The sequence below is a fragment of the Coffea arabica genome, chromosome 11e (genome assembly GCF_036785885.1).
Source record: "Coffea arabica cultivar ET-39 chromosome 11e, Coffea Arabica ET-39 HiFi, whole genome shotgun sequence".
NCBI lineage: Eukaryota > Viridiplantae > Streptophyta > Magnoliopsida > Gentianales > Rubiaceae > Coffea > Coffea arabica.
In genome coordinates this window covers 56472230-56498989 of record NC_092331.1, presented here as the reverse complement: position 1 = coordinate 56498989, position 26760 = coordinate 56472230, and the positions used below count along the sequence as shown (strand labels likewise).

The following is a 26760-nucleotide window of genomic DNA, read 5'->3' as shown; positions in this document are numbered from 1 at the left end:
AACTAAAAGACTAGAGTGTTGAAATCGATGTTCTTCACTGCGGTATCTACCATATTTTTAAACCTTTTCTAACTTTCACTCTTTACCGCACAAAATTCAAATGAGAAAATCTCAACAATGGATTTTTTTTTTTTAAATTTTTTCCAAACAACTCTTGATAAACACTCCCCCGACTATACACGAAGTATAAATGCATGTTGGCTTATACACATGCAACAATTCACTATATCATTGGACATGAGACTAGTAAAGATCCTCCAGCTAGGGCAATAAACCTAGCAGGTAAGGCCAACACTTGCACCTTAGAATGCACACAAATACTTGAGAGGCCACGTCCCTCTCAATATCTCTCTCCCGCTCAGTCCTAACCAAATGACAGCACCAGCCCCAAGCCCTCCTGATCCCTCCTCTCAATCCTATTCCTCTATCCATCTCCCACACTCCTTTTTAAAGTCACGAGACTCTCTGTTCCCCCCCCCCCTCTCTCTCTCTCTCTCTCTCATATCTATATGCTTTTTCAATTGGAAAGAAATGTCTCAAGAGAGGGTGGCAGTAGAACTGCGAGAGAGATTTTTATAAGCTCCTTTCTTCATCATCACTCAACAACTCAACTACCCCTTCTCTCTACATTTCAGTCCCAAACTGAAGTCTTATAATTCCCCAAGTTTTAGTTATTATCCCTTCATCTGTAGAACAATTTTTTTAACCTCATATTTCCTTCTGTCCTTCTCTGTCGGTCGGTGCCATGTAGGTTTCCAACACACACACTCACACTCACACACAAGAACAACAACATTCACACACACATACTTTTTTCCGTTTATCTTCTTCCTTATGTCTTGTTTCTTTAAGCAAATTTTGCATTTTTGTTATTTCTTGCCCTTTATTTGTATTTTCCAGGAGATCAGAAGAAAACCCGCTAGACCTCAACAACTTACCAGAGGATTATAGTAAAGATGGCAAACAAGTCATAGAAGACAGCTCTTCATATGCTGCTGGTACATCACTTTGTCTAGTGTACTATTTGAATGTCCCTCACTCATGAGTTCATATATCATCATCTTTTCCTCCCCCAACTCAAAAATAAAGATGGTTGTCAAAGAGAATAAGATCTTTCCGTGATTTTAACTTGAAGTAATCAACGAGAATCAGCTAAACCTTTTCCTTTCCCTTCTGTTACATTTAAAACAAAATATTACATTTTTGGATTTCCTTAAACCATTCCTGACTTCTTTGCTTTTGTGTAAAAAGAGTCTAAAGACATGATAATTTTTTTTTAATGGAATGCCCTTTTTTCCCTACTGTGATTCAAGACTTCTTTTTTCTTACTACTTTCTTCTATCTGTTGATGATTTTGGACTTGATCGAAGAGCCTAGCTAGCTAGGTGGAAGTTTTTTCTTTCTGTTGTTTTTTTTTTTTTGGTTTTTTTTTTCTTTTCAATTAATAGTTGAATTCATCTTGTGCTGCTTAGTGGCCTTAGGGTTGTCTATGGTGGTTTAGTAAGGTACAAAAGAATGGTCTCATCAAGGTTTCTTGAACTGGCATTTTTGCAGCAGGCTATAGGAGAAAGAAAAGCGGCGCTAAGGATGGAAAAGATGACAGTGGGAAGGTCTACGAATGTAGGTTTTGCTCCCTCAAGTTCTGCAAGTCTCAAGCTCTTGGGGGACACATGAATCGTCACCGCCAGGGCAAGTCTTTTCAATTTATTGCCACTTAATTTTTTTTTATATCTAATTGCCAGTAATAAGTTCCATATATAAGAAGTATATTTATTTATCCGTTTGTTCCAAATTCCAACCAAGACTGATGGAGTAAGAATTAAAGTGAAGTCTTGAGTCAGTTGGCATTATTAAATTTGTTTAACTTGGACAGAGTAAATTCCTCCAATGATTTTCCATGAAACGAAGTCATGTCAATCTTGTTTTCCACGAAAAAACAGAAAATTTTGAGAGGGAATTTTTTTTGCTGAAATTCTTGGTGGGGTTTGGGTTTGTTTCATTCAGCAAAATTTTGATCTGATATGATTTGATGTTTTGTTGTATATTTGTTCGTCAGAGAGGGAGACAGAAACACTGAACCGGGCTCGTCAGCTGGTCTTCAATAACGATCCCTTATTAGGACAAGGACCTCATCACCACCACCACCACCACCTAGGGTATGCATGCTCTTCTTGCTGTGCCAGTGCCATCTGTCTAGTCTTTTCTTTTCTCCTCAGTTTTCCCTAAGATTACTTTCATTGATATACACAGATTTTGATGAGGTTTTGTATACCACCTAAAAATTGCAAGTTTTAATGTTTTTGGCACCAAAACATTTGATCCTTTTAGGCCCTCATGATAAATCCCACTTTCATAGTCAAATGGTGTTTTTCTTTCTTTTTTTCCATTTTTCACTAGGGCTTTTAGTCCACCTAGTATAAAAAAGTTTTCAGCTGATGCAACTACTTTTCTTGGCACCAAAACCTTTTTAGGCAAAGGGGTTATTTTTATAATTTACTTCTTTGAGACGGACTCTTGATAGCTTTAGCATTGTTCTATTCTTGATCATTTTCATCAAACATGTACGAATGAGCGTGTAATATATAATAAGCAGCCAGCCAATGCAACAAGGAGGCTTTCATCAAACCGCGAATTTAAGTGATCCAACAATGCCATTTCGATCAGTCTACCCAACAAGGCTATTCTCGGGTTCCACCCCCACCTTGCTTCCACAAGGGCAACCATCACCTCAGTCACCCTACATGTATTCATCGCCTTCCCGGCTCGTTCCCTTTCCATCCCAGTTTCCAGCCGTGAACGACTACTTCGTCGGCCATGTCGTCCAGGGGGGAAACGCTGCTTACTCAAGCTGCAGTCCTAACCAAGCAGAAATTACTGGTAACAACTACACTTGCATTGGTGCACCGGTTATAGGGCACGCATTTAATGGAAGCATCACCCGAGGGAGTAGTACTACTGATCATCATGCCTCAGGAGGAGGAGGAGTTGGTGCTGATGATGTTGGTGGGGGTCGTAGTAGAGAAATGACACTGTATAATAATCATGACGAAGGATTAAATTGGGGACGGAGCGGCAGCTGCACAGGAGGAGCAGGAGGGACGACACAGAAACGTTTGGATCCTTCATTGATCAATCGGTTTCAAGATGGATTCTAGTAGTAATTAGTATTAGCTAGAGTTGTTATTGGTATCGGTATTTTTTTTTTTTTTTTTTTTTGGGGTGAAGTGACAGTGGTCTGGCTGACAAACCACTCAGACAAGAGCGAAGGAGAATCCCAACAAACTGACAATGGAGGGGTCGGGGAGAAAGAGAGAAGTTTTGGTTTTTCTACAGGTCTGGAAACAGCTTTAAAAGAGCTAGGACTTATGCTCGCAAGATGGTTTGGCTGGAAGCTAGGTGGGACTTGGGGAGGGATTGGCTGGATGAGAGACTTTGGGAGGATTGTCTTGGAATGTAAGGTTAGACCATACTAGAACGAATTGTCTGTAGAATGGGAACTAGACATGAGGAGAATTGCTCGTGCAAATGAGACTGGGACTTGGATTTGAACTGAAAGTAAACAAAAACCCTTTTGCTTTTCGTTCCATGCATGAGATTTTTACCATTTTCTTTTGTTTTTGCTTAAACACAGACTCTCTCTCTCTCTCTCTCATGTTTAGTGGCTTTCATCATCTATGTGGATCTTCTATTGACGGTAATTAGTAATTACTAGCATTTAAACATGAAGCCCTATCTGAAATCCACAATATGCAATTCAAGTTCTCATGATATAAATTTCATTCATTTCTAAAGCAATTTGGTGCTAATTATCATTCCATTATTAAGTCTAGCTTTTTGCAAATGATTGTGAAGATGTCCCAGGGAATTTTTTTTCCAATATCTTTCTCCATTTTACCTCTTCATTTTTAACATTAAAGAGTTTTATTTCTATGCTTAATTGGAGCTCAAGTCAAGAGCTATAACTTTTGGAAGTATGAATTCTTTTTGAAAACTCACTTGCCGATTCTACAGAAACATTTACGTTAATATATGATCATAATCGAAATCTTTAAAAGAGATAGCAAGTATCCAAAGAAAATAAACTATGCCATTCACAAGGTTGTAACGGCAGTAAGGCGTTTCTGTCAAAGAGTTTAAAATTAACATTTTGGATAACCGTTTTTAACATTTTCGGATGTGACTTCTTGATAATAATTCTCCAAGAATTTTCGACTGAGTTGACTAAATAATGAAAAAAACACAATGCATACTTAATTCATATCTAGGATTTTTTTTCAGTCCTTATTGTGATTTAACATATCACATGAACTTGTAAGAGAAATATATTTTTACACCAACAAGTATATACACTATTCAATGATTGTTTTTGTTTAGAAACTTATAGAAGCAATTTTGACCAAGCAATTTTCTTGATCTTGTATAATAGATCAATTACGATGGGAAGGGATATTAGCCTCATTAACAACTAATTCTAAGAGGGCTTATTTATATTAATTTCTTCCCATTTATAGGGTGTGTTCACTTATGCATATACGGTTTATAGTATATGTACCCCTCCCATTTGAGATGAAGAAAATTATTATTTAGCTTAAGAAAATGCAAATAAATCAAATATCACCAAGAAAGTAAATATATGACTAAAAGCTCAGTTACCACGGACAATTATTCTATCTCTTGGGAAAAGCATTTCTAAGTGCCCAAGTACAATTTCTATTACATTATAAAATCTCAAATACAAGTGTTCAAAAGATGACTATCTAGAACCTTAACGTAAAGCATTGTTGACCCCCAAGAGAAAAACTAATGAGTTATAAGGAGCTGTTACTGTAACATTTCCCGAAACTCCACTATTCCATATAAAGTGATGCAAAGGTTCCTTAAAGCTTATAAAGGTAGTTTAATTCGCTAATAAGGCCCCAGTTTTCTAGTAATGTTAGAGAAAAAGGATGGACAATGCTAGATATTGGGTTGCAGCTACACACCACAGAAGTGTAGTTTATGATCTAACAATACATTTGTTCCTGTGTTACTTTTTGTATACTAATCACTATGGCTCTTACAGAAAATGGAGAAAGATTATTGAATATGGTTTAACTCGGAAGAAAAGCAGATGAAAAGGTATGATTCTTCTCTTTTCTCCAATGAAGCATTGTAATTTGCGTTTCTTGATAACAGTCCCTTGGTTTTACACCCTCTATTAAACTCTTCATAGTCTCATTTGGCAAGTGAGGATGTTTATGATTTTTTTGTATTCTCAAATTTCTAATGTTTTAAATATTTTCAGAGGTTTATGATTAGTTTACAGAAATCGTCGTCGGACCAAATAAAAAAAAAAAAAAATGGGGGTATAACAATTAAGACAACTGACCTAGCTATTCACCCTTTGCTCTTGTGTTTGATGAAACCAAAAATCAATAACAGTACTGCTGAATGATGTCCATGTCGATGTCTTCTAACCCAGAGTTCACTCCAGGCCTAGCTAGCTTGATGCTTTAAAGTTTAAACCGCAGTCATCAGACTCCATTGGTTGGTCATTGATATAATCAAACAAAGACCCGGATACAATTGCGGACAAATATTTTTCGGCTAAAAGCTGCATCAGTTTTTTTTTTTTTCCCTTGGTTAATGAGAATCAATCACTGAGAACAGCTATCTAGCTAGAAGTGCCAAAACTAGGATCCAAGTGTGCTTGAGCCCAGAAGATGGACTCTAATTGGCAGGTCAACTCTTATAGAGCTGTTAATTAACAAAGACATATGGAAGTAAAAACCTAACACTAGCTCTAACATGACTTGTGAACTCATACACTGCACTAGGTTATCCTGGACTACACTTAACCAGCATCGCTGTGTGCATGTGTGTGTGTGTTTGTGATTATTTTTAAAAATCAGTGCTATCCATTATATTGATTTGGGTAATGACCAACTCTTAACCAGCAATTGTTTGGTCTCTTATTTTTCTTCCCTCTGATTTTATCATTATGTTTTTTTTTTGGGAGCTTATGCAATAGCAAGCACAAACATAGAAATGAGCGCATGATGATCCTCGTGCTAATTGGTTTGATTTATGAAACATTTTATCGAAGATCCTCTCAAATTTAGAAGTGTAATATCAAAATATTCGTACAAAATGTTAAAGCTATTATATGAAACAAACTTAGAAAATTGCTAATTTTTCATGCTATGGTTAGTTCTCTGCAAGATAAACAAATGAACTTTTTTTTTAGACACTACAAATGGTGTTGCACATTTATTCACAAAATATTCATGAAGCATTACACAGTGACAATAATGCCACACATTCCTTCAAAGTATTTGATCAGTTCACTTTTGGGATAAAGATTGATCAAGACGTGGGAAGCAACAATTAAAAACCTAACCCTCTTATACTCTCCCAAGGCTTAAAATGTAACTCGTCGTCACCCTGAGCTAACATTCTATCAGGTCTCTAGCTATATATGTGCAAATTGAATTACAATTTGCAGGATGCGCCTGCAATCCTCGCAGTTATTACGCTTTACCACTAACTTTAACTAAAGGTGACAACCCTTCCTTGTCCATTAGTTGTTTCACATTGTTCAACTTGGTTGGGTCCCAAATCCGATTGTAAGTATGCTAAAAACTTAGAGTTAGGGACCCTTTTGCAACTTGTCCCCACATGATATATTATAGTGAAATGTTTTGCTCATTACTGTTGCACTACAAGAGAGCTACAGAAGCACTATGTGTTGCGTCTCTCTCCAGGCCGGCTGAGATCCCGAGATTTTGTTTTAAAGTAAGGTACAAAACTGTTGATTGACAAACATCTCCTTGGCCATCATCCAAAGCTAAGATGATGGAAGGGGAGGGAGAGATTGTGGACCGAAATAAGCAGTGTTACAAATAGGTCAGAAACTACACTAAAAAAGTTGCACCTCTGATTCTCCATATATATTGAATCTGAAAGAGAGTGCAATTTGCAAATTGGCAGCAGCAAAAGTCGACGGCTACACCGCTACTAAAGAAAAAGACTATATAGACACTGAGCTCCTTCCTCCCTCCAATTACACCAAGTCCAATATTTATAGTATAGTAGTAGTAGTGTTAGGGGTGTTTAAAGCTGCTGCATTGGCATGAGGCTTGAACCCTTCTAGCTTTAAGCTTAATTTTAAAGTATAGGAACACTGGTTGTGATCTTTTCTTCTCCAGATTCTGACATTCATACCTCATTCAGGCTTAGCAGCCTTTGCAGCAGTTTCTTACTCTCTTTCACACATTGCATTAGTGGTATACATCTAGCTAATTAAACATGCATGGTTGGTGATTATGTGGTCATATTCATTCGTATGAAGATAAGTCTTGAAGTCTTTATACCACAATAGGAGAATACATCCGTATTATTACATATTGCCATAATCATCTTTATAGAAACCCTAAACTCTATACTAATAGTATCTACAATTTAATCCAAATAGATAGGGATACATGAAAGAGGGGCAACTACAGTAATCGTTCTAAATAATTATTTGAAGTAGGAGAGATGCTCACATGTATGATTTTAATGGCAATTGGGGTAGTTCAACTGGTAAGATTGTTTACCTTGTGTAAGGGAAGTATGAGTTTGAGTCCTGCTGCTAGCAAACCGTCTAAGTCACTTATAAAATATGCTCGTTACTTGGTCTAACTTTGGAAATGGCTAACCTTTTCCTCTGATAACATTTTTAATTTGTTCCATTTACTACCAAAGAAAAAAAAAAAGAAAAAAGATTGGAAAGGTTGAATTGATTATGTGTATATAATAGAGACTACTATATTAATGTGATAGTAGTTCAAGTTGCTAATTTCTTTACGTTTCCGGAGAAAAAGGTACCCAAAAAACATGTCCTGCTACGTTTTTCATGTAGAGATGCTCCTTAATATGTGTTCCGTTCTGTATATGTTCGGTTCTCGAGCTTAACCTACTTTTGCTCGTGCTTTAATATCTTTCTCTGTCTCAGTCTGAGTTTAAGTAATTGTCTAACTTTTATCACTTGATTTCAAGTTCGTACAGGGAACTAATGTTCGGATCAGAGATGCATGACACTGAGATGAATGTCTTCCTGGGGCGGCATAATAAAATTATGGTCGTACATTTCTTAAAAGTAATGAAAAGCAAAGTGAACATGGGGATAGCCGAGGAGATGAGATGGCATCCCTGTTGCAAAGAGTTCAGCAAATAGTCTGCTGGTCTCTCTTTAAAAATTGATACTACTTCAACTTGATAAAATCATTTGCATATTGTTAAAGAAATACAGGAAAATTCCTCAACTTGTATTAATTTCTCAATAAACATAATGCTTTACATTTTAAATCTTTGGAATAATTATAATTTAAGGTTCAAGAACACTTATTTCACTATACAATGATTAATTCAATTTGAAAATATGATATACTTATTTCACTATACAACGATTAATTTAATTTGATTTGAAGGTTACGATACTTAAAAAAGAACTATATAATCTCTCAGAAGTATACAGTTCCTGTGCCATAAATTTTATTCTCCTCGTTCAATCTTGAAATACCATAGGATAGTATGTTCAAGAATGAGCAACTACAAGTGGTTGTTTTTGAAATGCCCTGAGATAAAACTTTAACTGTCACAGAAAAATCTTCAGTTGGGTGTTTCATCATGTTAGTAGATAACATCAATAAACAACTATTGCAACAAAAAGGTTATATGATTTTTAAAATCTATCTGGATATATTTCAACCTAGTCATCAAACAAGGCTGGTTTCACTTTAATTTGTCCATTACTGTAAAAACCACCTATCACCATCTCTTAGTACCATCACCAATTTCTTTCCTCTCTTAGCGAAGAATTTCGGGACATAAATGGGATTCCACCTTGAAAACGAAAACCCATTGCCTTCCAGTTAACCATCCTCACCAGAATTAATGAATCCCTTTTTAAATCTCTACTTTTGGGATAAATCGTAGAGGCCAAGACCAAGGATCTCATTATCACGCAGTCACTCAAGAATTCAATCGATATCTTCTTCCACTAGAAGTTTGAAGTTAAAAGTTTTCGTGGAAAGCTCATTAATTGTCTTCCCTAAAATGAGAATGGAAAGAAAGTAAAGCAGAAGATCTTCATCTTGACCAATGGAAATATGTCCGCATTAGTAAAAAAAACGAAATTCAAGACGAAAACGACTGTTCATTTCAATAAAATCAAATGTAGTTTCAAAGTAGATCTCTCTCAGCACGGGGTTGGTTGAGTCCCACATGATCAAATATCAATACATGCATATATATATATATATCAGTCATTATCGTCCAAATGAAATGGCTCTAGCTTCTCCCTTTATTGAATTTTGTTTACTTGTGAAGTTGCGACCTTAGTTTCTCCTGCTAACTATTGTTACATCTCTTTCATTCACTACGATACACACATGTGTGTAGGTTTCTTGAATTTTCATCTAAGAGGATGTCCTTTTCGAAGAGGACGTGGGGGTTTAAAATTGCATGGGAATAAGGTTAAAGAAAGGTGGAAATTGACATAAATTGAGATAGACAAGAATAACTGTCCCAATGCTGCATTCTTGTGCAAAGTGTGGGATGCAACATGACCAGACGAGGTATCAATGAAAATTCAGGTATCCTTGCATATATAACCTCGAGGGAGTCCGTAGAATTTTGCAATCAGTGTGTGTAGTGCGTGCAGATGATATATATATATATATATATATATATATATATATATATACATATATATCTGTGTGTGTGTAGATAAGAGGCACATAGAAAAGCAGCCACAGGTGATTTTTGGGTAATGGTTGTGACTGATGGGATCATGGGGCTGGCTTTGTTGTGTGGACGGGTTTGTTCAGCTGTTTACTCAGCTTCTTGTTCCATCGCTTTATCATGCAGCACTTTGTCATGTTGTTGGACTTTTATGTCTCTTCCAGAAGATGATGCAGCATAGGACAAAAAGATTTCAAACAAGTTTTTGTTGTCCTCGTCAGAAAGAAACAAGGAACAAATTTTGGAGCATTGTTTATATAAAATAATAATAATAATAGCAGTCGCAGCAAAAATTTGAAAAATGAAAAGTTCTCATTTCATATATTTGTACGAGTCATATACTTTTTTATTGTTGTTATGGCTTTATGCTCTATAGTTGTCCCCTCCGTGTATATACTTAGGTCAATTTTCCCTTCCCCAAACATAATCTTTTCCTCTTATTCATTGAGAGATTAATTCCTGTTTTCTTTGTAATTCTAAGTTACTGGCTTCACTCCCTCTTGGACAACAAAGTTCTGATTGATCTTCCTGTGATCATTTCTGATTGAGAATTTGATAGAATGGAGTATTCATGTGTATCTTAGAACATAATTATTTTTTTCAGGAAAAAAAACTCCGATTCCCTTTATGTTTCACAAATACACTATCCAAATTATATTTCTGTACTCATCAAAGTACAGAAATTAAGGCAAAAACCTGAAACATCATATAAGCTTCTTCCACTGGTCTTTAACCATTCAACTTTGGTTCAATGGCTAGGGATAACCTTTTTAGTGCATTACAAGAAATTCAAAGCCAGCGCACTTGTCTGATTTGAAAGCTCATCCTCAAACTCCCATACAAGTTCAGATGGGCTCCCTCTCCCCCATAGGATAGGAGTAGTGTAGATTAGTATCGGAAGACGCAAAAAAAAAAAAAAAAAAAAAAATTTGCACTGGTCTTTTTCCTAATAATATTACTTCTCTTTATTGCATCCGTTAAATGTCCGAGTATTGTTTGTGGGAAGTGCAATTCTAGTATGCTGCTGGAAGAACTTCTTATACCCAATTTCTTTCGATCTTTAATGAGATTTGCGCAGTTCTGCATTTCACCATCAATATTGAAACATATGGGTAATCAGCTTTGTACGATAGAATAGGCCCAGTCCAATTACTTAGACCCAGGCTTTTAAAATTTCAGCCCACCCAAAGATCCTAAAATCCAATGTCAACCGACTAGGAAATTGCAGGAGTAGAAGTAACAAGAAAGACAAGGAGTCGAGGACAATCTTTGTTGCATTGAATGACAGGCCTGTACATATTCAATACGGACTATTCATTCCAAATTAAGTGCCAGGGCAGAGTATGGCAAATGGCACACTTCCAATGTAATCTATCCCCACAATCTTTGCAAAGCATATCATTTCCCTGAAAATGTTCATAAGTAGGAAAATGTTATAGTTTTTGACAAATTTAAAGGAGGATGGAAATTGTCAGTGAGCTCTGAAAATTCATTCCATTGAAAACATATTGGAGCATCCAACAGAAAGGGAAATTAGAAGTAACAGGTGTTACTGGAGGATAATAAAAATATATACACGCATATTCCTGTAGGACTTGTCCAATATTTCCTCTTCCTTAACTCAGGACCACCATTTCAGCCTGTGATACCCTTGTTTTTAACAACACAAAGGCATTCAACCGTCTCAACCTCCTCTCCAGTCCTCAAGCCAATCAAAAGGAAAATATGAAATGGGTATTAGTTAAATCAACTCTTAGCTAGCTCGAGCTTCACTGCTAAAGTTGAAATTTACCAACTCAGCAGCAGCACGAGCAGCAGCTGATGCACGCTCTGCTGCAGCTATAGCAGCTCGAGCTTTCTCCAATGGATCAGATGATTGCGACCTTGTTTCTTTGCTTTCAGTCTTTGGTTCCACGCTTTGATCCTTAAGAGAGGGTGGTTTAGGCTTGTTGGTGGCCAACCGGGGTATATTGTTGACTGCAACTGCAGATTGATTGGAATGCCCTTGTTGACCATTTAAAGATGTATTTGAATGCTCCAGAATAGGTGGACTGTGGACAGCGCTTGATTGAGAAACAGACAAAGAAGGTGCAGCTATGTGCTTTGGTCCGTTCTACAAATGTACATCACAAACCAAAAGAAGCACTATTATGTACAGATGAAGAAAAAGAAGGTAAATGTTTTGAAGGCAAAACTGGTGCATATGTTAATATCAGCCAACCACACAGACTTAGGAGTGAAACATATAGATAATTCACAAGCAGGGATGACAATGCTATCGAATACTTCAGATGATATAAAATTTACCATTGGTATCTCTGAATAGAGAATGATGATTCATGTGGTTGAGAGTCTCTACACCACAACTCATCATCACTTAGGATTAATAGCAGGAACTCTTGGGTAGATCCGGGTCCATATAAACCATAGCTTCAAGTGCTTATATCATGTGAACCAAATTTGTACCTTTTAGAACAGTACAAGCACTTAAAACTATAGTCCACTCCTAAAGCAGGTATATCCAAGATTTTTGTAATAGTTAGCTACTAGCCCGAATAAGCTATATAAGTGGATTGCTTATCTGTTTGCCTATCTCTCTTTCCATTCACCAGCTTGAACGTGATCAGATTATCAAGTTCTGTAGATGCTTCAAACTTGGGATTATGAGAGAGTAATCCAATCATCAACAGGGAAGGAAAGAAGAGTTTTCTTCCCCCACCGCCCCCCCCCCTCTCTCTTTCTCTCTTCCGGAAAAAGTATCTGACTGTCTAGACAGATAGGAAAATAGACATCTCATTGTTCTTTTCTATTATAACCTCTTACATTCAGCATTGATTCCACTTGTTCTGGCTTAGTCTGTAGCAATCTACAAAACAGATTCAAGTCACTTCCAATTCCTTCAGACCATAAGTCTTAGGACCTTTCAATAGTTTCCCCAGCTACCTCTCCCTTTGAACCTTTTGTTTATTCTCTCAATTTGAGTAAGAAAATCCAGTTAAATTCTGCTAGCATAAGAATAATTGAGCAGAAGGTTGATGATGGGACACAAACTATTGGTTAGAATCACAATTGTTCAGTATTAAAGCATCAATAGACCCAACTATGAACGAGATGAACTTTTTCACCTCCCCCCTCCCCATCCACCCTTCCTTGGCCCCAACTCAAAGTAAAACAAAAGATGTGTAAAAGCAAAGAGCACCTAGGAGTCTAAAAATCAGGGTCCAACATCCCCTAAGTGACTGCAAGCCCTTAAGCAGTTTGATTTGAAGAGCAACTGATTCTAGAGATCGAGTCAATAGTACCAGCAAAGAAATTCATATTAAGTCATTACCAGAAGGTCCTCAGGTTTTTTAGAAAATTCTGCTTCAGTTTTGGAAGAATTCCAGTTTACATTGTATTCTCGTGCAATTTCCTTCAGAATATTCATCTTCACTTCTGCAGATGGTGCACTAACTGAAAGTTTCTCAATAATCTGACAATTCAGAGAAAAGAAAATGAAATTAAGAAAAGGGAATCTACAAAATACATCTAGAACTTTAGTGAAAGATAAAAGATAAAGCAAATTAACTGTACGGTAGACACTAGTGTCAGGCCGAAGCTCAGAAGCAGCAGCAATGAACTCCTTTCCATATTTTGCAGCAAATAAATTACGAACATGTACTAAATCGGGTAAATCCGAACATCTAGGAGCAGCAAAGATTATGCTGGCCACAGCTTCACGCAATTCAGAAGGACACTCCCTATTTCATAAAATTAAAAAAAAAAAAAAAAACAGAAAGTGCAAAGTTAACCATAGCAATCTTTAATGTCTAGAAGTAAAGGGATCAATAAGTTAGAGATTAGTCAACCACAATGACTGTATCCCAATGGCCAGATAAAGTTTGCATGATCCTGTCCAAGTATTATGGAAAAAACTTGTAATTTAGTGGTTTTCTGTCTTTCACTAACTCTCATCACATCTAACAATAGGTGCCAGGATAGCCATGAGAACATTACAGTGAAAAATCTCGTCACTGAATCATTGATATGCAGGCTAAACACAGATGATGCAAGCTTCCATGGAGTAAGGCAGAAGAATATAACTCTTTTTCGTAAAAGCATAAAGGAAACATAACCTAGAAAAGATCACTAAGGTCAACTGTAACAGACCAACAGCTGCAAGTGAGCACAAACAGTACTTATTTAAAATACAAGAGTAGACATACTCAGCCAAGTTTCAACCTACTTACCTTTGGCTTTCAAGAATGGGAACACGGGCAAGAACAAATTCACAGAACATTTCCAAGATCTCGTATGCATCCCAGATATTTCGCTCTCGTATAACATGCTCCACCTAACCAACAAATACATACGTTAAATACAAGTAAGCTTTGCATTAGAATGGCAAAAAAGAAGAGCCAATACACGAGCAATAACAACAGAATTATACCCTTATTCGCGCAATTGATTCTTGGCCAGCTTGGAGAAATTGGGCAATCTCCTTCCGCATAATCTTGAGCTGCCCATCTCTCTTGTTTTGCAGCAATTTTATACGGGAAATAGTCAATGTCAAGCATGTTTTACTACAAAAACACTGATCAAGATTAATTTTTACCCAAAAAAGAAACATAACAATCAACTTACTACAGCAATTCAGAAAGATATGAGTTAACAATGATGCTCTTGCATATGATATCTGGATAAGTCAAAGCTCTAAATAAATACAAAGCTGCAAAAATCTAGCTTTGCATCCAACACCAAAATTCATATTTATTTAAGCATAAAACACGATTACTTTCCTAGAATAAATCAAGCATGCATTGGTAAACAATTTTTCCAACGCATCATAACACCTGTATAGGAATATATTACATGATTAAGGATGAGTATGACGAAAGGATTAATAAGCAAAATAAAAACATGGTTTTTCTCAGAAAACAAAAACTCATAAAAAAAAAAGTAAATTTGGCTTAAAGATACACAAAAAAAAAAATCCCCAATAAAGAATAAAGGTTGCTAAATTGATTCGAGAAGGAAACAAACGGGAATATCTAAAAGATATAGTAAATTGCGAATAAAAAGGATAAGTGGAGCTGTGAACTAACCATTTTTGGCCGAGGAGTCCTCTGTTGAAGAGTTGATTCAATAGCGACATCAATCAAGATTTGAGATTCTTGTAGATTAGATTTATGTCAATTAAGAGTTCAATTACTAAGAAAAATTTAGAGGGCTCCGACTTATGATCATCGATCAGCGAGAGGTGGCAACTAAGATTAGGAGGCCCGAGCTCTGTTTGGTGCTTGGTAAAACCTCAAATTTACAGATGGGTCCTTGAAGTTATCGGTTAATATTAATTTTGCCCTCGAAGTTTGGGGAATCATAGATTGTCCCGGAGAGTTGAATGAAGTCTATATTAGTCTCATTATTTCAAAATTCTCGGCCGATGATTTTAGTTTTATAATTCGCAATTGATATATGTGTTGGTGATGTGTACAAAAGTTGAGGTATAGGGTTTGTTTTCCAGTACAAGCACATTCTTGTGTTAATTGAATAAGATAAACTTAACAAATAGGTGTACGAACCTTGTAGGGTGATTCGTGTATTTAGAAATTACTTTCATTTAATAATCTTACCTTTCTTTCTGTTTAGAAATTGAAAAATGGCATCATTAATTGGTTACTACATGCCTAGCCATCTTAAAAGACACATTTGAAAGTAGGATTACTTTCAAAGTTCTTGGATAATGATTTATTGGTCTTTCTAACACCGTTTGCATCTTTTCATGGCTTTCGTGTATTTGTTACAACTGGGTAAATGGAATTGTTTGCTTTGATAGACTACAGGAGGAGCACGCCAGAAGACTACTAGTTTCGAGACAATCAGATCCCTTAGGCCGTCTAGGGTCTTTTTGCTTCATAAATGGTGCTGTGGAAATGGTTGAGAAGTCACAGTTGCTTGAAATGCCCAACACAGATCAGGCCCTTTTGTTCTTAGAGTGCCTTGCTGTGCTACAAGGAGTACCAATGGCTTACCATTATTTCTAAATGAAATTCTTGGGGGTTTCTTTCCCCAGTTAGGAACTGTTTTATGTGATGATTCCAGGGGTGTTTCTTTTCCCACACAAATATGTGATGTACTGACTTAATTATTTTTATTTTATGCAATCCTTTTATTACCAAAAAAAGAAATTCTTAGGGGCTTCTATGTTTTATACTTCTCATTCCGTAAGGGGAACTGAGATGATTTATTAATCTTATCTCCATGGAAAAGCACAAGTATGATACACCACTTTCACAGAGTTACAGGAGAAGGCCTGACTTTGTGCATGTAAACCCATCGTCTAATATCCCCCTCAAACTTAGCTAAGAAATACTAAAATTCACATAAAAAAGTCAGAACAATAGAGCTACAAAGCTGTCTGTTTTCATATTCTCAATCATTCATCCTTATAGGTCCTCATAAGTTGGCTGCTGATGTAAAAACATGGTTCTTGATCAGAGGCATTCTTTTTAATCAAACTGATGCAACCTCTCCTTTACGGAAAGCTATATCCCAGAACTTATCGTTTCTGAATGCTACTGCTTTATATCTTGTGATGAAGAATCTTGTTTCTTTTCTCCGAAGTTTGTAGCATCAACTTTCATTTTCCTAAACTACATAGCTGTTGGGCATTGAATACTTTGTTACCGAGGAAACAAATGATCTCTTTCTCCTGGTTGCAGAACAGTCGCAAGCTGTGACTTAGGAAAGAATGAAACTGATGGCTGCAAGATGACAGCGAAACAAATAGAACAGCTTGAATAATTCAATGCTGAAGAAAAGGATTAAACTAGTTCTTCATGGAGCATCGAGAATCAAGCCAGGATATTATGTCACTGAGTACTTCTAAAATTCTATCATCAGGTTCCCCTTCCAGAATGGAGTGATATGCACCTTCATAAAGCTTCAGAGTTTTGTCCTTGCTAGATGCCCTCTCGTATAGAAATTTGCTAACTTGAGGATCAGTTACTTTATCAGCAGCACCATGAAGAATCAGCATTGGAGATGCAACCTGCATGATACCAAAGACAGTTTAATTCAGAATTAAGACTCAAAACTTCATTCGGTATTTCATGTAGTCATGTGTAATAGCATATTGAAATGAGATCAGGCTCTACAAAGAAGCAATGGATGCTAACCTTATCTACTTGTGACTCTATATATCTTGTTGCTTTCAGAAGCTCGACAGCAGTCTTTAATCGTGTTTGATCAGAGTAGCAAATTACATTGTAGTCAGCCTTTGAAAGAAGGAAAGGAAAGAAAGTCTCTTCAGCACATATTTTCCATCAAGCATATAAATAAAGTCACAGAAACTTTGCAAGCCAAGATATTTAATTGGCTGACTTCAAGGAAACCATTGGCTATCAGGCTGCTACACTAATATGAACCAGCTCATGATGTTGGGTACATCTTTATTTATTGTTGTAGAGAATTCACTAATACACGATAATAAGATCCCATACAGAGATCACCACGTACTTCAGCAAGATTGCAAATTTTAGCAAAACAAGAGAATGTGAATTAAGGCCCCAAATGCAAGATATCAGAATAAATAGTCAACTTTGATGTTACTAATAGTTCTTGTTTGAACTCTAATTATGGTAGAACTGCAAGATTTGAAGGCTTTTTTTAAAGTCAAAATTTTCAATTTATGCCGTTTTAGCACCAGCTTTGTTTTTCCCTGTTCATATTCTAACATCTTACATTAATTAAAATGATTTCTCCATGATGTGAAATCAATCCACAGAATCATGTCAGTGTAACACGCCAGGCACTATCATAGTTTCTGATTAGTGTAGAGTAGAATGTAAATCATCCACTATATGGAAAGAAACTTTAGTTGGATGTGTTCACAAAACTTAAAAATGTTTCATCTTGTTTGCTGAAGACATATGACAAACAACATAAGCTTCAAGGCTTACATGTTCTGATAGAGATATGTTTCACCACATGATATCCCATTATACAGAAACCACAGATTGTCATAAGTTTTCCACTATAATGTATTATTAGTATCTTTGACCGTGTAAAGCATGAGTTAGTTTTTTACATTTCTCCTATTTCATATTAACTACAAGTTTATCATCCAGCAGCTGTTAAGCCAATGGTGGGAAGTATCAGTCCATAAATGTTGTAGTTTTCAAAGTTTAACAGACATTAATACAGAAAGGAAAGAACAAACCATTTTTCTCTTCTTCAACTCTCTGAATGCTAGCTCTGCTAAATCTTTCAGGGGAACAAGCTTTGCTGTTGGCATAACCCTAGATAAAAGAATCAAGATTTTCTGAAGGGGAACTGGAGGAGTCATTTCCTCTGCAATCTAAGTAGCAGCTCAAGGTCAGCAAATAATTTTGTAGGAAAATTAAAATGCTTGATTTATAATATTAAAACTTTGATTATAGTGCCTTTTAAAGGATTGTGGATGATCGTCAACACAATAACTTTTCCTCAGTTACAATAGTGAAAAGCAACCCCCCCCCCCCCCCCCCCCCAACAACAACAAAATAAAAAGCTTTTCCCTTCACAATTTGTACAAGTTTTTTGTGAGGATATTGGATGCTGAAGTTTGGGAATGTGCAAAGATTATAGGTTGAGAATCAATTCAATACCAATCAGCAATAGGCATATAGTAATGCAGAATTTCATTACTATCCTAACTGCAAAGAAAATCAGCAGGGCCGATCTGGAGATATGATGACATTTCACAAGTACACTGTCATAAGCCTACAATTGCCAAAACATCTCCGAAAGTACAAACAGCATTTGACAGAAAGAAAGCAGAAACTATAAAAGACTGCACTTTTGTGAATGAATTTTATCAATGCATATGAATCCCGTAGTCCTGGAGTTAAGTATTGTTTATTTACTACCCAAGAAAATTGTGTGAAAGGTTCTTCACTTTAATGGTAAAGTTTACATTACAATCATATTGTCATAAGGAATCCAGAACTAGAAAAGCTTACCTAACTCCCTTCCTATCATCTTCTTATTCTTTTCTTTTTCTGGGGGCAGGGGAGGACATGTTTGCTTCAGTTAAGTGGTTGAAACATTTACTTCGAGACAATTGGCCAAATAAAGTAGTCAAACTGTGCAAGTTTGAAACCACAAATTATCATGAAGTTCAAGCTGGTAAAGCACGAAGGCTTTAGAGTGCATTACCTTACACATTGGCGCTACAAGAATTATGCCATCCCATTCATTTGGATCCTTCAGCAGAGCTTTTAGGGCAATTGCTCCCCCCATCGACTGACCAAATACAAAGCGTGGAAGCCCTACTATCTCTGGCCTTCCTGCCAAATTGTTCCAAACTAGCTTCGGTGATGTTACATTGAAATATTCTCAACAGAGTTATATGAACTGCATAATTAAACAGGTCAATAATGTGAATGCAGTATACTCTAGGCAAGCAGAATGTTGAAAATATCTGATTGCTTCGGATTATTATTGCAGTTTTGGAGAGCAGCATCAGTTCAATTTAGATAAAAGGGATGATTTTCAAGGTCTCCGATTCTTTGATTGTCCCAGTGATTGAGACAGCAAAAAGAAGCAATTTACAGCAGACCTTTGATTATATTGTATAACTCGAGTGCATTATTCACTATGCCATCAAAGCTTGGGACATAACCATGCAATCCTTCAGATAGACCAAAACCTGGGTGGTCAATTGCATAAACGCCATAGCCAGAAGCAGCAATGTACTTAGCTATACCTGAAACACCAAATTTTGAGTAGATGAGATACATATCCAATTCCCAAACGCATCAAAGATGGACTTCAAAGCAGATTAATGGCTTGAAGCAATGGATTCTATGGAAGATCCTATTACATACCTTCAAAGAAAAAAGTGCAAGTATCCCCATATCCATGGCAAAAACATAAAGCACCTTTAATTCGTACACCAGGCTTTGGCAACCAACTTTTACAGAAAATTTCTTGGCCCTTTGAATTTATTTCATACCACTGCAAAACCCATAATTTTTCACAGCTAAGGAAAGAGTTAAAATGACAAAGTAACAAAACGCATTAAGTTTGCATTTTGTAAAAAAGGATACAATTTTGAGCAGCCTGATCTAATCAATCAGAAGTTCTATTCTTTTTTAATATTCAACTGTGTATATTTTTGGTTTTATCCAGCACGTTCATTAAGTTATTTGGAAATGTCAGTAAGTCACAATCAATTCAATTGAAGTGCATTACAGCTGTAATATGCAACAACTGGAAATTCATTAATCTTCTCTAGAAATCAAAAGCTAAAGCTGCTAAATATGGAACTAAATTTTAGACATAATACATTTCTATGCAATACATGTTCTGTTCTCAAAGCAGCATGATTACTTACCTCATCTGTTCTGATCCCACTTGGAGCCATCTAGTAATCATTTCAACAGTTCAAGAAAAAAAAAAGGAACAACAATAATCAAAATTCAAGACAAAGAAAATACCATATTGACTTCAACTATAGCTCAAACAGTAAAAAGCGATGTATTTTTCAATAAATAAAAATATACCTTAAACAAGACATGATCAAGCTGCTGCTGAACATTACTGAAAGCCAATCTGACCCTTCTTCGAGCAGGAGCAAAATCCAGGTTCTGGGAAGCAATTGAGTTCAGCTCATCACTGACACCTTCAATCTTTGGCTTCTTTTTCTGGGCCATCATGATCACAGTCTCCCTCATTCTTGGAGTTAATGTAACACTTGGCCGGAAAATCATATTGGATGAAGCAAGATTTTGGTCAAAAGGGGACAATTTTGGCGGCACCAGTGGCCGGAAAGTTGAAGTCAGAGCAAGTTTCATGTTGGATCAGAGTTGAAAAGTGCAGCAGATAATAGTCCACGGGAAAAAGGGGAAAGAAACAGATGTGAAGTTATTTGAAATAGTCCACGAATAGCGTATTGGAGCACTAAACTATTTAAAGGTGGCATGTGCTACCAACAATGTGTTAAATTATCATTGTTAAATTATCACCGGATAGCTGACACCACTAACCTAAACTATCGGGTGTGAGAGGTCAATTGGTTAGATCGATCGGATTATTTTTAAAAATTAATTAACGTTAGTTTGTTGTTATAATTATTTTATATTTTTATAAATTTTAAAAATAATAAAATTAAGTTTTTAGATATATTTGGCCAACCATACAAGATGTTACAAAAAAAAAAATTAGGCTTGCAATCAAATATACATCTAAAAATTATATATAAAAATGTGAATTTATGTCTAAAGTATGTATATTCTTCAAAATAACTCGAAAAACTAAATTCAAACAAATCATATCCAATTCGAGATCCTTTTGTTGAGAATATGGCTTTTTAATGCAAGTTAGAATTGTTGATAATAAATTGATAAGATGATAGGGACGAGAATTTCTTGATTTAGAGATTATTTAGAGAAGGGAGTGATTTTGATTTTTACATTAAGTGAGTGGCACTTTTTTTTTTATTAACAAATGAAAATTTTATAATTTAGATAATTCAAATTATGTTTAAAAAAAAAAGAAAATTTTGAAAATCGAGTCAAATAGTTGAACCGAATTATTAGTTTGGCCCATTTTTTTTTATAATTTTAACTGATTTTTAACCGACGTGATTTTATGTTACTAACCAATTCGAAAAAAGATCAGTTCACGATTGAATTAGTTGGACAGTTCAGTCCGATTCGAATGTAGCAGCACTGGCGACCACCACTTACCGATCAGTGTCAAATTGGCAATTTTTTTTTCTGGTTGAGTTTAATTAATAGTACCATTTTGTGGAAAACGTGGATCGACACCATAGCCAACCACCGCTACAACTCCTGGTGTAGAATCGCACAAGGGCCCACTGATATCATCATCGTTGATGCGTTTAGTGGCATTTGTTACTCTGCTCCACAAAGTCGTAATTGTAACGTTTATCAGACAGATTTTAATTAATGAGAATTAATATTGCAGCAGTAATTAGTTATCTTTGATTTAGCGTTTTAATTGACAAACTTGTCAATCAAATTAGTTACCTCTATTTCCTTTAGATTGATTACAGTAGTATGATTTGAGTAATTATTTTGACAGAGAAGTAGCTGAACAAGTTGTGTAGCGTAAACAGTTTAGATATAATTTTCGCTTGAAAGAAAACCTTGATAATTAGATTTATCTTTTATTTTTTTTAAATGTTTTTAGCTAAAACAAAAAATAATCAACAGTAAGACTCTAATTAGCCTCTTGGTGACTTAATTGAGACGTATAGATTAATAAATGAACCGTCTTACTAACTAAACTTGATGTTGGTGCAGGATTAATACTAGATAGAATATTGTTCATTCTATGTTTGTACTTTGTAGTCCCTTCTTGTTGATCCGGTAGTCAATTATATATGGAAGATTGATAAGACTGTTGAATTAGAGCTTACCAGTATTCCATGCACATGGATCGCGATGCAGAGTTTTGCCATCCTTGTTCACTCTAAATGCCCCAATTTCTGTCATTGCTCCAACTCCAGAAAATGTGCATGCAATGTCTTTTACTTGCAACTCAGTAGTGGAGTATATTTGTAACCCTACTCTTAAGTGTTAGTATATAATATGCGTGTCCCTATTTGACTTTCAATGAAGGACAGATAATCATATGTCAATATATGATGTAACAAACAATGTAAGATTTTCTGTGCAATAGAGAACCTAAAACTTAACAAAGTAGATAAGTCCTGATAACTTAGTAGGGATTATTAACTGTACTTAATAATATTTCCTCTATTTTATTTTATTATTTTTGTCAAGAGACTGTATGAAAGAGATAATGGTGGATATGTCATTATGCATAAGTAGAGTGCCATTAATGATTATTTAACTTCAGATTTATCTACTAGATTAATCAATGATAGCTTTATTAATTTAGTAATAAAATATTTGTTGAGTAATTCGTGCAGGAGGATTTTCAACAAATTTAAAAATGAAATCTTCTTGATTTCTACCTTATATATAAGAAGGAAAGGAGGTTTAGTTCTTTGCCTCCCTTGTTGCCACTTGACTTTCCAATAATTTGACAAGTGGCATAAGTCTAATATTTTTCTTGCACATGGTTTTCTTTCGCAACGGATCTTCTGTCACACACCCTGTGCTATTCTCTGTCCCATTTTTTATTATATTGCTATTTCTCTTACATAAACACTATGTTTTAATTCTTTTTTTGTTTCCTTAAGATCCAATAACTATTAACTAAGTAATATACAAAATTTAACAAACTCAAAAAATCAAAATGCATAAAAAATCTCATTTTTTATGAAATTTCTGCTGTATTTTTTAATTTTCTATTATATATTGCTTTTTTGAAACTGTTGTATTGATTTTTTATTCAGTTAATAGTTATTGGATCTTAAGGAAACAAAAAAAGAATTAAAACATGGTGTTTATGTAGGAGAAATAGCAATATAATAAAAAATAGGATAGAGAATGACACAGGGTGTGGAACAGAATATCCGTTGCGATTTTCTTGCCTCTTGCATATCCCTTTTTTTTTTGTTTTTTTTTTCATGCCAAACTGAGCAAGTTTGGCTCCTTTATTCTCCTTTTGAGCCCAACGAATTTTTTTAACCTTAATTATTTGACTAAGTGAGTCTATTGTTTAATTCATCACCGTTAGATTAGTTTTAATACAATAACACTACATTACAACCCTTGGATCATTTTCATTCGTTCTAATTGTCTACCTATTATATAAGAGACATGGGAATTTAATGTAGCACTCTCATTTATTGACATGTGATGTAACTCTCCTTTGAGGAATCTATGATTTTTCTCCCATTTTTTATTTTCCTACTTCTATCTTGATGGAGCAAGACAAAAGATGTACCATACAGGATAAGACAAAAGATTTCAATTGCAAGTCATGTTGCATAACTACAAGAACTTCTACTGTTTTTATATATTGTCTAATTTATGACTATAGGATCAAGCTTCATAGATTAATGAAAAAAATTTTAATCCTTGGATATTGATTAATTATGTTTAATTAGTAGCTAACCAACTATTACATTTAAACAACTCTTTTATGTAATCGATTAAAGTCTCTTTTTCTATTTCTTTATAAATCGTTTCTCAATGTTGCATAGAAAAATCAGATTTCTTCCTTCCCAATTGTATTCAACTATGCAGTTGTTCATTAATCTCAAGATTAGTGATGGATTTAATAGATGCTATGTTTATTGTCTCCTTGATTTAGAAGAGTTAACTTCATAGATGGAATTTCTTCTGATACTCAATTTTTCTCATATTTTTGTCTATTATGTACCAAAAAGTTTTGCTGTTATATGTTCAATTAAGTTATTAGGGGGCCTAGGCTGTGCCTTGCACATCTGAGGTCTCTCTAGTAATAACTATTATATAAGATCGAGTTGATTTTTGCTATAACAACTTCAATAGCTGCCATGTGGCACAAATGAGAAGCGTGAGGAGCTTTCTTTGTTTTCTTCTTTTACTTTCAATACTTTTGAGTCAATGCTTATATATAAACTTTTCTCCTCCCCGCTAATTATTTTGTAGACCAAATGAACCAACCTATTCAATGATCATTTAGGTATGTAATAGTTGATTATTTATTACCTCTTTAGTCAAGAATAAATAATTAACTGAGAAATATTTGATATTAATATATTTAATTCAAAAATAAATTTATCAATTATTGCTTTGAATAAATGTATAAGCATAACAAATTTAAGTGTAAATGCAAGGTTAATATTTAGAATGCAACCTTATTTTTCTATAGATTTTTAAAATTATTTGACTTTGAGGGAAAATAAAATACCAAAATAAATATTTTTTTCTAATGAGAGTAGACACATCATGACAAAGGTTTTAAATGCTAGATTAATTATTTACAAAGCATATATAAGTGCATCGCCTACTTCAATTTATAATTTTATTTAATTTTACAAATACTCTCCTTATTCTTTAGGATTAGTGGCAATAAGAGATACAAAAATTGATAAATTTTTCATATGACGAAGAAATTGGGTAAGAGATGATTTAACTGATGGCATAAAAATAAAAACAAATATGCCAGTTATGAGCTTTATTCATTTAGAAAGAAATTTTTTAGGTTTTTATTTGTCATGGATTTATTGGAAAAACTATGATAAAACACATATTTTTATGGTGTGGGAAAAATATTAAGATGTCTAAATCACATCTCTAATAAATATTTAAAAAGGAATATGGAAAAAAATGATATTTTTTTGGAATAAGACTGTAAAGCGTTGTGCTAGGGAAGATGTATATAATCTATTTTACATAATTAAAATGAAACAGTCAATCTAAGAATTATTTTAGCCAAGCCATATTTAAATCACAAAGCAAATTTTAAGGTTTTTTTTTATTTATTTGAGGTTTTTCACTTTTTTTAAAATAATTTTGATATCCTGCTTAACTTTGGACCATTAGATTTGTAGTGGTTGATTGCTTTCCTTTTGTAATCGTTAGATCGTTCAATAGTCAGACAACATACTCATCTATTTTGGTAAAATTCGAAATAGTTGGCTGCTCTTTTGTTCATATCGTTCTTGGTTTCCATTTTCTTCTTGTACAAACAATCTTTACAAAATCATAGGCCATTGTTCTACTTTCTTCAATGACTTGTTACGATTAGATGTTTACCATTTACCTAAGAGTTGGTTTGTTCTTTGTATAAATCATAGGCTGCTGGTTTCCACTTGATTAATTGTTCTTTGTACTTTCATCATACATTCACCATTATATTGGGCCATAAATCAATGGAGTGGTTTACTTATCATTGACTACATGAAAATTTTGACAACAATAAATCAAGAGGCTACATTTGACAAAGTAGATTAAAGCGTAGAAGCTTTTATTCATTTTTTTTGTTCTCATAGCTTTCTTCCTGATAATTTTCGTAAAACAAAGATCGCAAGTGTGTAGCTTCTCCTTCAATAATTTATCACCAATACAACATAATTAAAACCAAAAACATTCTAAAGTTTACAGAAATCAATATATTTTTTCAACAATACACATTTGTATTTACAAGTTAAACAAAAAGAAACAAATGTGAATTTACTTCTACACAATGCAATTACTAATAAATTCAACAAAACAACTTATTATTTCTTGTGAAAAATATAACTAAACTGCAACAAAGCTATTGTTTCATCAATTATTACCAATGAATTTATTCCAATGGGCACTGGCTATGCATAGCATAGCCCACCCCTACTAGTTATATATTAAAAAAATCAATGATACCTTAAGGAGACCGAAATATTCGTACAAATGGCATACACGAACAGACGGTCTATCAAAAAAAACAGACGGTCTATCAAATGACCAAGGGCAAACAAGGCTGCGCCATGCCTGGTGGTCCAAATTAGGAATTGCTTTATCTAATTATTAACGAACATAACCTCACAAAATTGATCGACTTAAAATGCCATTAAAAAAGCCAACAATAGTTATTTTAATAAATAAAAGGAGCTCTAAGTTTGATACTTGATCAATTAATCTCAATGTTTGGGTTCGAACCAAGGTAATTTTAATTACTAAGGTTTGAGTTGGCCGAAATGGTAGAGTTGGTGTCATACCTTCCTATCAATTCCGATTTGAAAGGTTCGAACCTCTTCTAGGACATCTGCCTGTCGCACAGGACTTGCCTAGTGTGTCTTATCTTTCCGTGTGATTGTCGGGTTATATAGTATGGAGTAGGATTTACCCAGTACGCACTTTCGAGTAGCGGTAATTAATTTAAACTCAAGTAGAGCTATGTTTGTGCTTGATCTTTTTAAAGCCGTGTTAAGTGGACAATATGACTAAAGAAATATAAAGAATTTCATTTAAAGTAAATCATGTGGGCTAATGGCGGGTACTCTCGGATAGCAGTTGCGAATTTTCTTATAAATTTTTTTTAAAATTAATTGAACTCGGGCAGAGCTATGTTTGTGCTTGATCTTTTTAAAGCCGTATTAAGTGGACAAGATGACTAAAGAAACCTCAA

The 26760-nt window shown here is 34.8% G+C and overlaps 3 protein-coding genes across 8 annotated transcripts; 1 reads left to right on the top strand and 2 right to left on the bottom strand.

Annotated features, from left to right (window-relative positions):
• The first annotated feature begins 495 nt into the window (after window positions 1-495).
• LOC113717627 (zinc finger protein JAGGED-like) lies at window positions 496-3604 on the top strand. The gene is made up of 5 exons (XM_027242396.2): window positions 496-747; window positions 901-998; window positions 1555-1689; window positions 2057-2156; window positions 2594-3604. Coding segments are annotated over exons 1-5 (897 nt in total). The 5' UTR covers window positions 496-745; the 3' UTR covers window positions 3156-3604.
• A 7636-nt stretch (window positions 3605-11240) lies between these two features.
• LOC113719500 (uncharacterized) lies at window positions 11241-15024 on the bottom strand. 3 transcript variants are annotated; one of them, XM_027244714.2, is made up of 6 exons: window positions 14850-15024; window positions 14195-14327; window positions 13995-14098; window positions 13334-13505; window positions 13097-13237; window positions 11241-11878 (listed from the first exon to the last, which is right to left on the bottom strand). In XM_027244714.2, the coding sequence occupies exons 1-6, from the start codon at window positions 14897-14899 to the stop codon at window positions 11519-11521; spliced, it is 960 nt and encodes a 319-aa protein (XP_027100515.2). In that variant the 5' UTR covers window positions 14900-15024; the 3' UTR covers window positions 11241-11518. The 3 variants fall into 3 exon arrangements, with proteins under 3 accessions (XP_027100515.2, XP_027100516.2, XP_027100517.2); XM_027244715.2 differs by having other exon boundaries at window positions 14195-14338; window positions 14850-15021; XM_027244716.2 differs by having other exon boundaries at window positions 14195-14275; window positions 14850-15004.
• Window positions 15025-15969: 945 nt separating this feature from the next.
• On the bottom strand, window positions 15970-20676 carry LOC113719483 (caffeoylshikimate esterase). Of its 4 annotated transcripts, XM_072072851.1 has the most exons (9): window positions 20292-20676; window positions 20123-20152; window positions 19614-19743; window positions 19346-19492; window positions 18943-19073; window positions 17966-18103; window positions 16923-17021; window positions 16678-16795; window positions 15970-16508 (listed from the first exon to the last, which is right to left on the bottom strand). In XM_072072851.1, exons 1-9 carry the CDS (start codon window positions 20580-20582, stop codon window positions 16486-16488), a joined length of 1107 nt encoding a protein of 368 aa, XP_071928952.1. In that variant the 5' UTR covers window positions 20583-20676; the 3' UTR covers window positions 15970-16485. The 4 variants fall into 4 exon arrangements, with proteins under 4 accessions (XP_071928952.1, XP_027100485.2, XP_071928953.1 ...); XM_027244684.2 differs by having other exon boundaries at window positions 15970-16795; window positions 20292-20675; XM_072072852.1 differs by lacking the exon at window positions 17966-18103 and having other exon boundaries at window positions 15970-16795.
• Window positions 20677-26760: the final 6084 nt, after the last annotated feature.

What these genes read in the sequence shown, in the direction of transcription:
- LOC113717627 (XM_027242396.2), top strand. An exon ending in CATGAATCGTCACCGCCAGG is followed by an intron (nt 1,690 to 2,056) that starts GCAAGTCTTTTC and finishes TTTGTTCGTCAG; the next exon opens with AGAGGGAGACAGAAACACTG. An exon ending in CACCACCACCACCACCTAGG is followed by an intron (nt 2,157 to 2,593) that starts GTATGCATGCTC and finishes TATAATAAGCAG; the next exon opens with CCAGCCAATGCAACAAGGAG.
- LOC113719500 (XM_027244714.2), bottom strand. Translation starts at nt 14,899, where the DNA reads ATGTCGCTATTGAATCAACTCTTCAACAGAGGACTCCTCGGCCAAAAA. An exon ending in CCCATTCTTGAAAGCCAAAG is followed by an intron (nt 13,506 to 13,994) that starts GTAAGTAGGTTG and finishes TTTATGAAATAG; the next exon opens with GGAGTGTCCTTCTGAATTGC. An exon ending in ACACTAGTGTCTACCGTACA is followed by an intron (nt 13,238 to 13,333) that starts GTTAATTTGCTT and finishes CTGAATTGTCAG; the next exon opens with ATTATTGAGAAACTTTCAGT.
- LOC113719483 (XM_027244684.2), bottom strand. Translation starts at nt 20,582, where the DNA reads ATGAAACTTGCTCTGACTTCAACTTTCCGGCCACTGGTGCCGCCAAAA. An exon ending in TTGTAGCGCCAATGTGTAAG is followed by an intron (nt 18,104 to 18,942) that starts GTAATGCACTCT and finishes GCTGCTACTTAG; the next exon opens with ATTGCAGAGGAAATGACTCC. An exon ending in AGTTGAAGAAGAGAAAAATG is followed by an intron (nt 17,022 to 17,965) that starts GTTTGTTCTTTC and finishes CTTCTTTCAAAG; the next exon opens with GCTGACTACAATGTAATTTG.